General features: G+C 37.9%; 1 protein-coding gene across 4 annotated transcripts in view; it reads right to left on the bottom strand.

Moving 5' to 3' along the window:
* Map3k20 (mitogen-activated protein kinase kinase kinase 20) overlaps positions 1 to 13,677 on the bottom strand; it is a 167,953-nt gene that overhangs the window by 58,446 nt on the left and 95,830 nt on the right. For all 4 annotated transcript variants that reach the window (XM_042694144.1, XM_042694145.1, XM_042694146.1 and 1 more), the window contains exons 8-10: positions 12,669 to 12,755; positions 7,305 to 7,379; positions 886 to 992 (exon numbers count right to left, since the gene is read on the bottom strand). In XM_042694144.1, coding sequence (XP_042550078.1) covers positions 886 to 992; positions 7,305 to 7,379; positions 12,669 to 12,755 — 269 coding nt within the window. The remainder of the gene's footprint in view (positions 1 to 885; positions 993 to 7,304; positions 7,380 to 12,668; positions 12,756 to 13,677) is intronic.

Raw genomic sequence — 13,677 nt, forward strand, 5'->3', positions numbered from 1 at the left:
ATACTAGTAGATTAAGTGTTCTGCAAATTTCAAGGCTAAAGTTGTTTTTCTGTTTTGTGTGTGTGTGTGTGTGCTGGTCCTGGGGTTTAAACTGAAGGCCTGGGCAGTGTGTGTGTGTGTGTGTGTGTGTGTGTGTGTGTGTGTGTGTGTGTGCTGGTCCTGGGGTTTAAACTGAAGGCCTGGGCTGTGTGTGTGTGTGTGTGTGTGTGTGTGTGTGTGTGTGTGTGCTGGTCCTGGGGTTTAAACTGAAGGCCTGGGCAGTGTGTGTGTGTGTGTGTGTGTGTGTGTGTGTGTGTGTGTGTGTGTGTGTGTGTGTGTGTGTGTGTGTGTGTGTGTGTGTGTGTGTGTGTGTGTGTGTGTGTGTGTGTGTGTGTGTGTGTGTGTGTCCTGGGGTTTAAACTGAAGGCCTGGGCACTGTCCCTAAGCTTTTTTTTGCGCAAGGCACTACATTCTACCACTTGAGCCACAGCTCCACTTCTGGCTTTTTGTGATTAGTTGGAGAGAAGAGTCTTACAGACCTTCCTGCCCAGACTGGCTTTGAACCACAATTCTTAGAACTTAGCTTCCTGAGTAGTTAGGACTACAGGCATGAGCCATGGGCACTAAGCTACAAAAGAAGCTAAAGCTTCCTAACACTGAATATATACAGAGAAATGTCTGGTAACCATCTTTTGTCTCAGAAGGTATTACTTCAATGTTCTTTCCAAATACTTAGACATACACTAAACAACAAGCTTAGAGAAACTCTTTATTGCTTGCTTATGAAAGGCAGGACTTTTCTTTCTCCCTAAGCTCCATGTAGAAATCAGGCCTGCTATCCATGTGTCTCTGGTTCTTTTCTCCACTGAGATTGGGAACCAGGATTGGAATGGAAGTGTTACCCACCTCCATTCTGCCTTGTTGTGCAGGAATGAGTTACACTGGTCAGGAAGGTTGGTGTCATTTGACATGGACTCCAAAATCAAAATGATTTGCTTGAACGATGGTCTTTTCTGAAAAAGAAAGGAAAACAAAAACATTAATCATGTGTGGGGACTTAAGAGGAAAGGTAGATAGCCACCGCATAGGAGTAAGTTCAGCCTATCACAACCAAAGACACCATGAAGCAACGTTATGACCTGATTATTTTACAACTCCCAGATCATGCAGGTTCAGGGAAGCATATTTTTTTATTTCAATTAATTATTCATGTTGTTTTCCTACCATGTGACCAAAAGCTGGGATAAACAGTATTTTTTCTGTAAGTAAGGAGAGTACTAATTCTCCCTTTCAGGGAGTAAAAATTTTGAAAAGAAAAAGTGAAGCCTAAATTTAAAAAGCCACCTATGTACCCAGGCACTGGTGGGCACCTATAATCCTAGCTACTCAGGCTAAGATTGAGGATTGAGGTTCAAAGCCAGCCAAAGCAGAAAAGTCTATGAGACTTTTATCTCCAATAACCAATAAAAACCCAGGAATGGAGTCATGACTCAAGTGTAGAATGCTAGCCTTGAGCAAAAAAGTTAAGGGAAAGCATGAGGTCTTAAGTTAGAGCCCCAACACCAATGTGCGTGAGCGTGTATGCACATGTGTGCATGTGTGTGTGCTCACATGCATACACACACACACACACACACACACACACACACACACACACACACACACCCTGTGTGATAAAGCTAGTAAAAATTTAATGGTAAATGTATGCAATGGGTGTAATAGTGCTCACTGTAAAAGTCTTTCATCTTTTCTGAGGTATGCCTTTTTTTATATAAAATATTGGGGGATGAATCAAATCTGCCTATTAATCTAATACAATCTCCCAAATCAGCTGTTCAGAAACTAAAAACAAACCTATTTAAATCCATCTTAACTTTATTGTTCTCAATGTTTAATCGACATTAAGATAAGCTTTAGTTCAGGGTCTCTGTAAGGTGTTGTTTGGCAGAAATTGAAAAAGCCACAGTTAAGAACTAACTACACTAGTCATTCGTTAGACTTGAGCCAAGGTGGAGACAAAAGGTTAAAACAAAAATGGAGAAAGATAATAAAAGGATGATGCAAGTTCTCTCTTCATCGGGTCTCATAATTATACCATTTCTGCACAAATTACAGTTGCAGTAATTAAAACATGCATTTTAATTTAGGAGCACAAAAACAAAGAACAATGTTGAGGTGGCTTGCTCATGGGACTTGAGTTCTTCCTACATTGTTAAGGAAAAGCAATTTTTCCATTTCTCAGAAATGAAAAACTAGAATATTTTCTGGGTTGTCATTATTGTGTATGTGTTTTTTTTAAGGACCTGCATGCTTATGTGTGTGTACATACACGAGTGTATGTGCAGTGGGCACACAGAGTATGTGTGGATGGGTGCATCTGTACTTGTGTATATATTTCAAGTACAAGGCATAGCTGGAGGGATGATAGAGCATGTGCTCAGAAGCATAAGTCCCTGAGTTCAAATCCCATTACTGCAAAAAGGAAAAAAAGGCATATGTATAAATGCCAATGATGAACATACAGGAAAAATGCCTTTAGTAGGAAATCTGAAAAATATTCTTTAGCTGTTCCCATCTGAATTTCTTCCACCATATGTCAGATTTTAAAAGAAAAAAATGCTTTCATTGTTTCAACAAGATCTAATTATATAATAAATATAGGGCTTTCCTTTTGTAAGGAAAAGCAGCAGGAGGAGTCTGTGAATCTTTAAAGAATATTCTTTTCCCTACATTTGATCATTTTGAAATAAAGAGAAACTCTTTTGTAATTGGGTGGCAAGCATCCCTAGTGGGGAAAAAAAAATCTTCATTTTATAGTTAAAATCTATTCTCTGAAAGGAGCAAATGAATCTTCTGAAAGCAGCAACAGCAGAGCATACTGGTGCTTGCCTGTAGTCCCAGCTACCTGGGAGACTGAGGCAGAAGACTGCTGGGGCGGGGGCTCAGGACTGCCTGGGCAACACTGTAAGACCACCCCCTCAAATAACAACAGTAAAGAATTTTGCAGTGATGCTTTCAATTACTTTGGGTTCAGAAAATAACATTTGGTTTAGGATCTACAGATGTTTCTCTGAGGGGCTTAGGGTCCTTTTTTAGGTATAATACAAAAGATGACTTTTTTGGGGGGGAGTGCCAGTCCTGAGGCTTGAACTCAGAGCCTGAGGGTTGTCCCTGAATTTCTTTTGCTCAAGATTAGTGCTATAGCACTTGAACCACAGCTCCATTTCCAGCTTTTGTGTGTGTGTGATTAATTATCGATAAGAGTCTCATAGACTTTCCTGCCTCATCTGGCTTTGAACCTCAATTCTAAGATCCAACTTCCTGAATAGCTAGGATGATAGGTATGAGCCACCGGTGCCCAGCTAAAGATGGTTTAAAAAAATCACAACTAAGATGATTTATTAAGTAAGGTCTATCTTCTTTCTCCATTGGTTATCCCTATTTTATAGAAAAGGACAACTAATTCAGAAAAGGAGAGCTGCCTACTACCTACAGGAGGCGAGCTACAGCATCAGACTAAGCTTTCAAATCCCCAGCAGCACTTATCTCACAAGGGTAAGACACTACTTCCTATCAAACTCATAGCTTTGTCTTCTTTTAAGATTTCACTTAAGACAAGTAACATTCACCTTTCCTTTCTTTCCTATTTTCTTCAGTAAAATGCTTTGAGCACCTAGTGTAAGGCACAAGGAGGACCTGATGTTTACCTAATATCAACTTTCTCTCATATACTTCTACTTAACAGCAAAGGGACACCAGACCCACAGGTGGGCTGATTGTGGGTGTGTATGTGTGTGTGTATGTGTCTGTGAGCACGTGCACGTGCCAGTACTGGGGCTTGAATTCAGGGCCTCCTGCTCTCACTTGGCTTTTTTGTTCAAAGCTGGTGCTCTACCACTTGAGCCACAGCTCTACTTCCCAGTTTTGCTAGATAATTGGAGATAAGAGTCTCATGGAGTTTTCTGCCCAGGCTGGCTTTGAACCTCCATTCTCAAATCTCAGTCTCTTGAGTGTGAGCCATCAGTGCCTGGAAGGCTAAGTCTTTTAATCTAGGTGCTAGTATTCTGAATTCTAATGACTGAAAAATAGAAATACAGTGCTTGAACCAATCACTGCTCTCCATACGTGCACAGTGCAATGCAAACTTCTGACTGAGTTGCTCTAGATTTCCTGCTAGAGAACTAAAACATGCCTGTCAGGAAGTTTACAATGATCTGGCTTCCGTAGACAAGGTACTGGATTTCTATTTACTAAACTGATGCAAAGTACTATAGGGTACGCAAGGGTACTAAACTATTCCCTCATAGAGCTACTGTCCATTTGACAAGAAGATTTAAAAAATGCCATACTCCAAGGGAAGGCAATAGCCCAGACTGAGTTTGGAAAAAAAGTCTAAGTCTGGCTAGGCTGGCAGAGTAAGCAAAGAAGGACCAGTGAGGGTTCAGGAAAACTAGAAGGAAGAAAACTTTCAGAAGTAAAACTAGAAGGAAGAAAACATGGTCAGGAGTGAAGGTGTCTGAGGTGTGCCTGGAAAATTAGCAATGGCAGGTTGGAAATGCAAGCCAGCTGTCTGATTAAATTAAGTACAGGGGCATGGAGTGGTTTATCAGAATAAAATGTTATGAATTTAAGAAATAAAAACCTGATTATCAGAATAAAATGTTACAAATTTAAGAAAAACAACAACTTTAAACTTCATACTTCATGCAACTGGAACACAAGATTCTTTGGTCTTCTAGAAGAGTCTGCTCATTACATGGTAAAAAAGATATGCCAACTTTATAGCTTCAACATCAAATCCAGTGTCCTTATTGTGGGAGGGTTTATACCATCATTTAGTCAATGAACATTTGGTTATACATGTATATATTTGGAATTTATTAATATAGTACTGAGCTTCTGATTAAGAAATTAAAAGCTCACTCTGAGCTCACTCTGAAATATAATTACAATTATATATGTGTGTGTATATATATATATACATATATATATATATATATAGTCGTATTGATCTAATTTACTGCCAATAATTCCAGATGAGCTTTCTACTTAAGAATCATGGAGAACAATCCTACCAAAATCGGTGCATGTGTTACAAGGGACATAAAACTAGTAGGACAGTGGAGAAAGAGAATATGATACTGTTTAAATAGTCTGAAACATATGTTTTAAAACAAGTTTGTAAATGTCTGCTAATCATTTCTATTGTATTAGTTATAAAGTGCAATTTCTCTATTGCTTAAAGATCTTCACATTCTCCAAAATCCCACCCTAAGAATACAGGGCCTACACAGGGTTAGAACTGACCATGCAAAATACATGGCAGTGTTGTTACAGAGTACTCATAAAAACAAGGAACACAGTTTTGAAGCATGCTACATTCTTTAAAGAATTGATTAAAGAATTAATTGTGTATTGTGTATTTCAGCCTTTTTCAACTGGAAAAATTGCTGAAGAAGTTTGACGAGTGTTAGTGAAAGCAAAATCTAGGATTAGGGACTGCAGGACAAAGGCTGGCATCAATACACATGAGCTTTCCCAGCATGCCATGCAGGAGCACGTGGGATAGAAGGCCTCTGAGCCCTGGGCCCTCCAGCTGCCTTATTAGCTGCATTATTATACTTTGCTCTCAGTGTGGGAAAAAATACTGGGGAAAATTCTCCTTGAATCCACATAAATTGTTTTATTAACATAGTCAGCAAACCCACTAATTGAGTTATTTTCACTAGAGCAGCATTTTGCCAAAGAACCGACTGCATGCTATATCATCCACTCTTCTGTGGGTCAGGCTGGAACTGGGTATAAATCAAGGAAGAATTCCATTTTTTAGTAGGCTTCTATTTCTAAGGTTAATTATAATACTTTCATTTCCATGAAAATCTAGACAAATGTGAACTTTAAATATTTGTTCCCTTTTTTCTAAACTGTACTTGCTCTCTCATGCTAATGTTTAATATGTGAGACTCTTTTTGATATTTTACCTTTTTATTATGGAAAATTCCAGACACGCATAAAAGTAGAAAACAACCCCAATACAACAAACCTCGAGATCCCTCATTTTGTTTAATCCATATCATCATCCATTTCCCTTCACCCTCTTTTGAAGCAACTCCAACACTAGCTATCATTTTAAATATCTGTCAATATTTCCACATGTCTTTTCAAATGATCTTTAGAGGGGAAAGGAAATGGGCTATTCATGCTCCTATGTGATAACACATGAAAGCCTGTTTTGGAGTTTCTCCAACTCTGTTTTGATAGCCCAAAAACATTCTTGACACTGGACAGAGAGGGCAAATCAAGAGTCTCTAGAAATACTATTTTCGTCTGCTCTTTGGTGAGAAAGACAACATAAAGTAACATTATGCCAGACTTCTTGGGTTCATGTGCAGCCCTATTGGGTAATTGCTGTGTGACCTTAAATCATTATTTAACTGCTGGGTGTCTTGGTTCATCGGTAAGATAAGGAGAATATGCCTGTTTCATTCTGGGGAAGGGATAACAACGTACATAAAATGTTTGAAACAGTGCTTACTTTAAATACTGTTTGTTCCCCATTTTTAGACCACAAAATTTTTTTTGGGGGGTGTGCTGATACCTGGGCTTGAACTCAGGGCCTGGGTTTTTAGATTTAGCTTTTTCCCTCAAGATTAGTACTCTACCACTTAAGCTACAGCTCCACTTCCTGCTTTCTTCTGGTTAGTTGGAAATAAAAGTCTCATGGACTTCTCTGCCTGGGCTGGCTTTTGATGGTGATCTTCATATCTCAGTCTCCTGAGTAGTTAGGATTACAGGTATGAGCCATAGGCACACAGCACAATGGTTAGTATTTAAAAATTAAGAACAAAACTATTTTTACAGAGTCAAGAATGCAAAAGAGGGCTATGAGGAATATTCTCTATGTATCTTCAGAAATTGATAAATCTCTTTTTTTTTTAGGGGGGAGGGGTCCGGTCGTGGGACCTGAACTCTGGGCCTGGGCACTGTCCCTCAGCTCTTCAGCTCAAGGCTAGCGCTCTACCACTTGAGCCACAGTGCCACTACCGGCTTTTTTCTTTTTGCTTATGTGGTGCTGAGGAATCGAACCCAGGGCCTCAGGCATGCAAGGCAAGCGCTCTACCAGTGAGCCACCTTCTCAGCCCAGAAATTGATAAATCTCTAGAGATGAACAGATGCTGATATCACCTTCACAGTAAGCCTGAGGCTCACAGGAATAGCAAATTACAGCCAAATCTTCATTGCTGGCTAATACATTTTGCTAACTCAAGTTTTAGAAACACAAACCATACAAGTGATCTTTAGAATTGTGAACAGCAACAGAATACCTTGGCATCAGCTTCCCAACACTGGTGTAACAGTTCAGCAAAACTTCTGGGGCAGCTGCTTGGAATGGTCAGCCTCTATAGTAGACAGAAGAACAAAATAAAACATGAGCCAATACCACCAAAGGGTCATGAGAAGGTCAATTCAGGAGCAGATGTGAGACATGACATTTAAAGCGTCCGTGGACTAATAATATATGACAAGAGAGAATTTATGTTTAGATTTGGAATATCTAATCTCTAAAGACTCTTACTTTTCCTCCAAGGGGACATGGCAGGGACAAATGCAACAAAGGCATGAATAAGGCAAGGAGACTCTACAGTGGGAGAGGGGCAAGTTGGACCTAATTGCAAAACCATAAATTTAGCCTGGTCCCAGTGTCTCATGCTTGTAATCCTAGCTACTCAGGAGGCTAAGACCTGAGGATCAAACGGTTTGAAGCCAGCCTGGGCAGATAAGTCTATGAGACTTTTATCCCCAATTAACCACCAAAAAAGCCACAAGTAGAGCTGTGGCTCAAGTGCATGAGTGCTAGCCTTGAGCAAAAAAGCTCAGAGATAGCATCCAGGCCCTGAGTTCAAGCCCCAGGACTGCCACCACCACCATCTTCCCCAAACTCCACAAATTTATCACACTGTTTTCACAGACAACTAATAATATTGGAAAAGAGGCCAGGGAACTCAAAAATGGCTTTATTTTGGCAATAGAGGTACAGCTTGAAAACAGCTTCAACACGGTGGATCACAGAAATAATTTGAAAGGACTGTGAATTTTCTCATGGGTAAATAAGACCCTCTGAATGTAAGACTCATTATGGCTTTGGTTTTGGTCATACCCTATGTTTAAAGAACCTGATCCAAACCACATAATCATATGAGGATCAATCCATTCTAACATTCTGACCACATTATTGTATGAGGATCAATCTATTCTAACATTCTGTGGTAGTGGCTCTTATAGAAGATATTATACTCTTAACTAAAGGAGGAAATTTTGACTTAAAGATTGGAGGGACAAGAGTTATAGTTCAGTGAGACAGCATCTACCTAGCATGTGGGAGGCCCCGAGTCCAATCCCCAGGGCCACACACATAAATGACATCCTTCCATACGCCATCAAATCCTGCATGATCAAGATCTCTCTTGATACCCAGCAAACTGCCAATGTTTTGTGTACATTTATGTACACAAAATAAGCAAATAAGGGAGACTTCTAATTTTTCTAGGCCTAGAATCTAACTTGGATTTACAGATAAATATAAATTAGGTTTCTGAAACACAGTTTCAAAACACAACAAACTTTCTAAGCGTGCAGCTACCAAATAAACGAAATCAAAGGCAGACTTTTGCATTATTCATAATTTTTTCCAAGATTGTCTCAAAAGACTGTTGCCAACAACAGTGCTACTCTTGGTACTCTAGCAGGCTGCATTAGCAGCTGTTGAATTCTATTTATCCACATGTGCAACCACCTGCACCTGCCTCATTATCTCCTGTAGTGTGGTCATGCCTGAGCATCTATCTGTGCATTGCAATGTGTTTGTCTGAATTTCCTTTCAGAGGAGTAGGGGTATTCACATAGTTGATGTAAAGAAAGCACTGGGAACTAGAGACATAGCTCAGTAGTAGAGTATTTGCCTATCATGTACAAGGCCCTGGTTTCCATCCCTAACACCAGGAGATGGGTCAGGGAGTGTAGAGGAAGCACACTGGGTATAATGAAGTTGAGAATAATTTGACTGTGTAGTATTAACATTTACTCGCCAGTATGGTCTGCCAAAGAAGTTTTGTACTAGGAAAGTGTAAACTGAATGTAATTTGGATAGGGGTGGGAGGAGGAAGAAGCTATGTATAAAATTAGAAAAGGACTTGTCTTGACAAGGAGACTGACAATTTATGCTTGCAATTACACATAAACTTAAAATCAAAACAAAAGGAAAGTAAAACAACCCTCTCCAAATTAAAGACTAAACTAAGCACTTCTAAACATGTGGTCTCATGGACTAGAGTAAGGTGTATTGCTGTTATTATATGGCACACTGAAAATGTTTTGACAAAGGTCAATAGGCAGATCAAGAAATGTACAATGGGAACTAATAGAGAGAGCCTATGCAACTTGAATGTACTACATATATAATGAAAAATGAGTTTTCAGAAAGGAAACATGTTTCAGAATAACCTTGTCTGATCATCTTTCCATAAGCTGAAATGTCAACTGGCTGAATCAGGTTGATCATTTCTATCATCTTTTTTTTTTGGTAGGGGGAGCTAGAAAACTTTCTAGACACACATTTGTGAAATTACACAAAGAAACAGTCACTTAAAATAATCAAACATGGTCAAGTATCAGTTAAATATAGATTTAGACACTGAACTAAATTAGGCACGACATTAAAAATCATATTATTTCTTATACCATTTTCTACATAGGGAGTAAAAATTATTTTTAAGTCAAGTTTTTCTCTTTCTAAAGTGCAGTTAAGAGCAGTGAATTAAGTTTTATGAAGACAAAACACATTTTACATAAGAATCTAAGTATTTGTGAAAGAAATTATGCAGCCAGAACATCTTGAATGCCTACTGATTGAGTTTCATGGAAATGACAAAAGCAAAGAAACATATCTCTAGATTTTCAAAATGTCTTAGTAATGTTTTCTTTATTTTATGTCTTCCCTAAAGGTTCACTGTTTTCTTTGTAAACTTTAAAGTGCTTTATCAATCTAGTTTTAACAGGATTTAATTGGAAAAAAATGACTATTTAAAGGCTTTATTTCATTAAGGATTCAGAAGCAAAGATCTTCAGATATAATTTTTTAAAGCATTGATTTTCTTATAGACTCAAAAAGCAATGCTCTGTGGTAAACTAAATAATGTGTCAATCTCAGTTCCCTAGTTTGAACACTGTACCACTACCATGTGAGGTTGTAATGGGGTTTGAACTCAGGGCTTAGAGTTTGCTGTGCAGGTGGCTCTACTACTTGAACATCACACCGGGTGCAGTGTTTTTTTTGTTTTTAAATACCTTCCGGTAAGTTTATGTTTACTTCAAAATAAAAAGTTGAAAACAAAAGGTAAACCCATATTTAGATAGACATTACAAGGGGACCAGATCACACTTAAAATTTCTTCTTGGTAGCTTAAACACATCATTCTTTATTTAAATGAGGCCTGGTGGAAACATAGCTACCTTTTTCAACTGAAAGTATCCAAAGTAAAGATAAACAATGGAAGAGGTTTTGAGAGTTCCATTTCTTGAAGTCTCAGCTTTGTTACTCAGGAAACTCAGTCTTTGAAAATTACCTTAATGCTATGTCAACAGAATTTGTTTTGGAATCAAGTGCCTCTATTGATAAGCCAAAATGAACATCTTAATGATAATACTAGAAATTGATTTAAATTTAATTTCCATTCTTTTTTTTTTTTTCCCCATGCAGAATGAGAATAGCGACAAATATTCTTCGGATGTCCGCTCTTACTTGAGCTCATTAGAAAGAGGACAGAACTTCTGCCACCTGTGGGTTCTTTCAATTCACTACTCCAGTATGTTAACTCTGAGTACTCTTTGTGGGTTATGAGCTGAAGGTACCATGGATAAACAGACAGTATGAACCATGGTACCTCTGGGGGATGTCCTTCCTTCCTTGTGTCCAATGTTAAAGAGGTTCCGAGGGTTGTTTCGAAGTAGTCACTAACCTTCAGGCAGCAGTGAAAGATGAATTTCTTTCTGTTTAGCTTTAAGTATGCAGTATTTTTTCAACGCCTGAAATTTACATCTATTTTGCCATTGGTTAGCCAAACTATTGAGATATTAATTATTCAATCTCATATATTTTGGGGGAGTATCTAGTTGGCTTTAAAAATTCTTTCTGTTGGTTATTTCTGTATAAGGTAGACAAGGACATCACATGTGGTAGTGTGCTCTAGAGTCAACTGAAGGTCAACAATTCTCACTCTGAGAATTTGTAAACCCTGAACTAAACATCCAATCATCTCACTGACAGAAGAAACAGAACAGAAATGAGTAGGCCCTAGGATCCTAAAAATAATAGTTATCCTGTGTTGTGAGGTCTTATTAACAGCACACTGCAAATGATTCGCACATATAATGAAAACCAAACAGCCCCCATGACACCATGAATGAAGTACATTCTAGCACAGAACTCTTTTGCATTTCTTAAATTGTCAGCTTTCTCTCATCAAGTTCAGCCATCATCAACATTTCATTAATTCCTGATGAACCACGAGGTGATGTAAGAGATAGAAACATAGCTTTCTCTCATCAATAACAGTGATTTGATTACCCTAGCTTATTCCTGTGCTCACATGGGAAGCAGATCAATGTAATTCTGTTAAAGCATTAAAAAGGGAATTAAAAAAATATATACATATAATTCGCCTTTTGGGAAATTATTTTTTCCTTAAGGTTGTCCTCTTACTCATTGTGGAAGCAACTTTTGTGAAATCAAGTTGTTTCGCCTGGTAAAGACAATTGCAGGTTTCCATTACGTGATCTAAGTTCTTCTAAAACCTTGATAGTGGATGCTACATCCTGGGGCTGAGAATTTCCATGGCTGTGCGTTTCAGTCCCAATTTTAAACCTTTCAAAACGTAGTTGCTCTCTTTGATATGAATGTGCCATGTTCTCTGATGTAGGCTCATAGGTCCAACTAACTGAAAGCCTCAATTTGTAGCAAGAAGAAAAGCGAGGCTGGGGACACAGCACAAACGGTGTTTACGCCACTGAAGTTCTTTTGAAATGGAAAGGCTCTGCATGAGGAGGCGAACAGTTATGCCACTGCCTCGCCAATTCCAGTGAGGAGCTCATCTTCAATGTAGTGTTCAACGTAGGTGGCAAAACTGTAATTTTTTCCCTTTTTTGAAACTATTTTTTTCTTCTTTTATTTTTGAAATTCTCATCTAAGCGACAGTTTCTTGTACTATAGTGACTCCTGCTGGGAGAGGTAAGTTGAAGTAGCTGAAGGTCTCTTACAGATATATCAACTCCCGGCCAGTAAAAAAGATGTCCTAAACGCGGGAGATGGAGTTAAACTGTTCCCCTACCTTGGACGCAATGGTTTCTTTCATCACTAAGAACAAACCCCTAGGTTTTACAATTGAGACTGAGAAACTAGTACAGTACTTGTACAATTTTTGATCTACAGCATCACGACGTGAAGCTGCAACAATTAGATGTAAAGGGTCCATTCATGAGGAATAACATCACTTTGACCCTTTGTGTTAGCTCCTACTGCTAATCTTTCCATAAGCGTGAACTTACTTTCAATTTGAAGAAGATGAAAAAGTCTTTTGCAAAACCCCAATACTGTTTTCTGATCTATGTACCTGAATGGAGAAACGTAGTCTTACCTCGTTTTTTTCCACTACAAGCCAAGCTACTTGTAATCCTTCCAAACCTTTAAAGGGGACCTCTCTTGTTAGCATCTCCCAGAGAACCTGGAACAAAAAAGGAAATGGAATTTTTATTCTAGTGCTTTATACTTTGGGTACATTACTGAAATTTTTATAAAATATTAATTGTATCTAATTGTCAGACATAACCAACCCCATTGGTAGAAACTTGAACAATATATATATATATATATATATATATATATATATATATATATATATATGCTCATACATTGAATGTCTTCCATATATTATATACTTCTTATATTTTTATATGTAAAGGAAAAAAACTTAGTTTATGTAGAACCAGACAAAATTTTATGTAATAGGCCTAAGTTATTTAACTTGATCTTCTGAGATGTTAGAATTTTCACGTTTTCACAAATCAGATTTTTATTTTGTTAACCAAAAGTATTTCTAACTTCAATTTCTTACACATTTCTCTATAAGAAAATAAGTGGGAATTCAACAATAGTTTCAAATCTCAGTCAAATTTCCCTGTAAGAAAATAACTGGGAATTCAATAATATTTTTTAAAGGTTCCATAATGGCCTCATCAAAAATAAATAAGTAAATAAATAGAACATCCAATCCAAATCACTGGCAAGCCTATCTACCTCCCAATAGTAGATACTTGCAAGATTACAACATTTAAGTTTTGTGCTTTGGACAAATTTCCCTCAAAAGAAGTCAACCTAAGAATACATGTTCATGTGCCTATAATGTAATTTAATTCTACCATAATCTAAAAAGTACTTATACATGTTTGTGCTTATGTAAGTTTATATGTGATTTCAACTCTCTGCAGTCCTTGAGATCAATATGTTAATACATTTGCCCAAAGAAAGTATATTGGTGCTATGAATGCTGCTGATGCTGGTTTCACTGTAAACACTAAGTAATGGTCATCTGGACACTCAGTAACTTTATTTATATAAATGGTTATCTTAAAAAAATGCTTTTCAGG

The sequence above is a fragment of the Dipodomys spectabilis genome, unplaced genomic scaffold (genome assembly GCF_019054845.1).
Source record: "Dipodomys spectabilis isolate Male_0828 unplaced genomic scaffold, ASM1905484v1 ptg000174l, whole genome shotgun sequence".
In the NCBI taxonomy this organism is placed as follows: Eukaryota; Metazoa; Chordata; class Mammalia; order Rodentia; family Heteromyidae; genus Dipodomys; species Dipodomys spectabilis.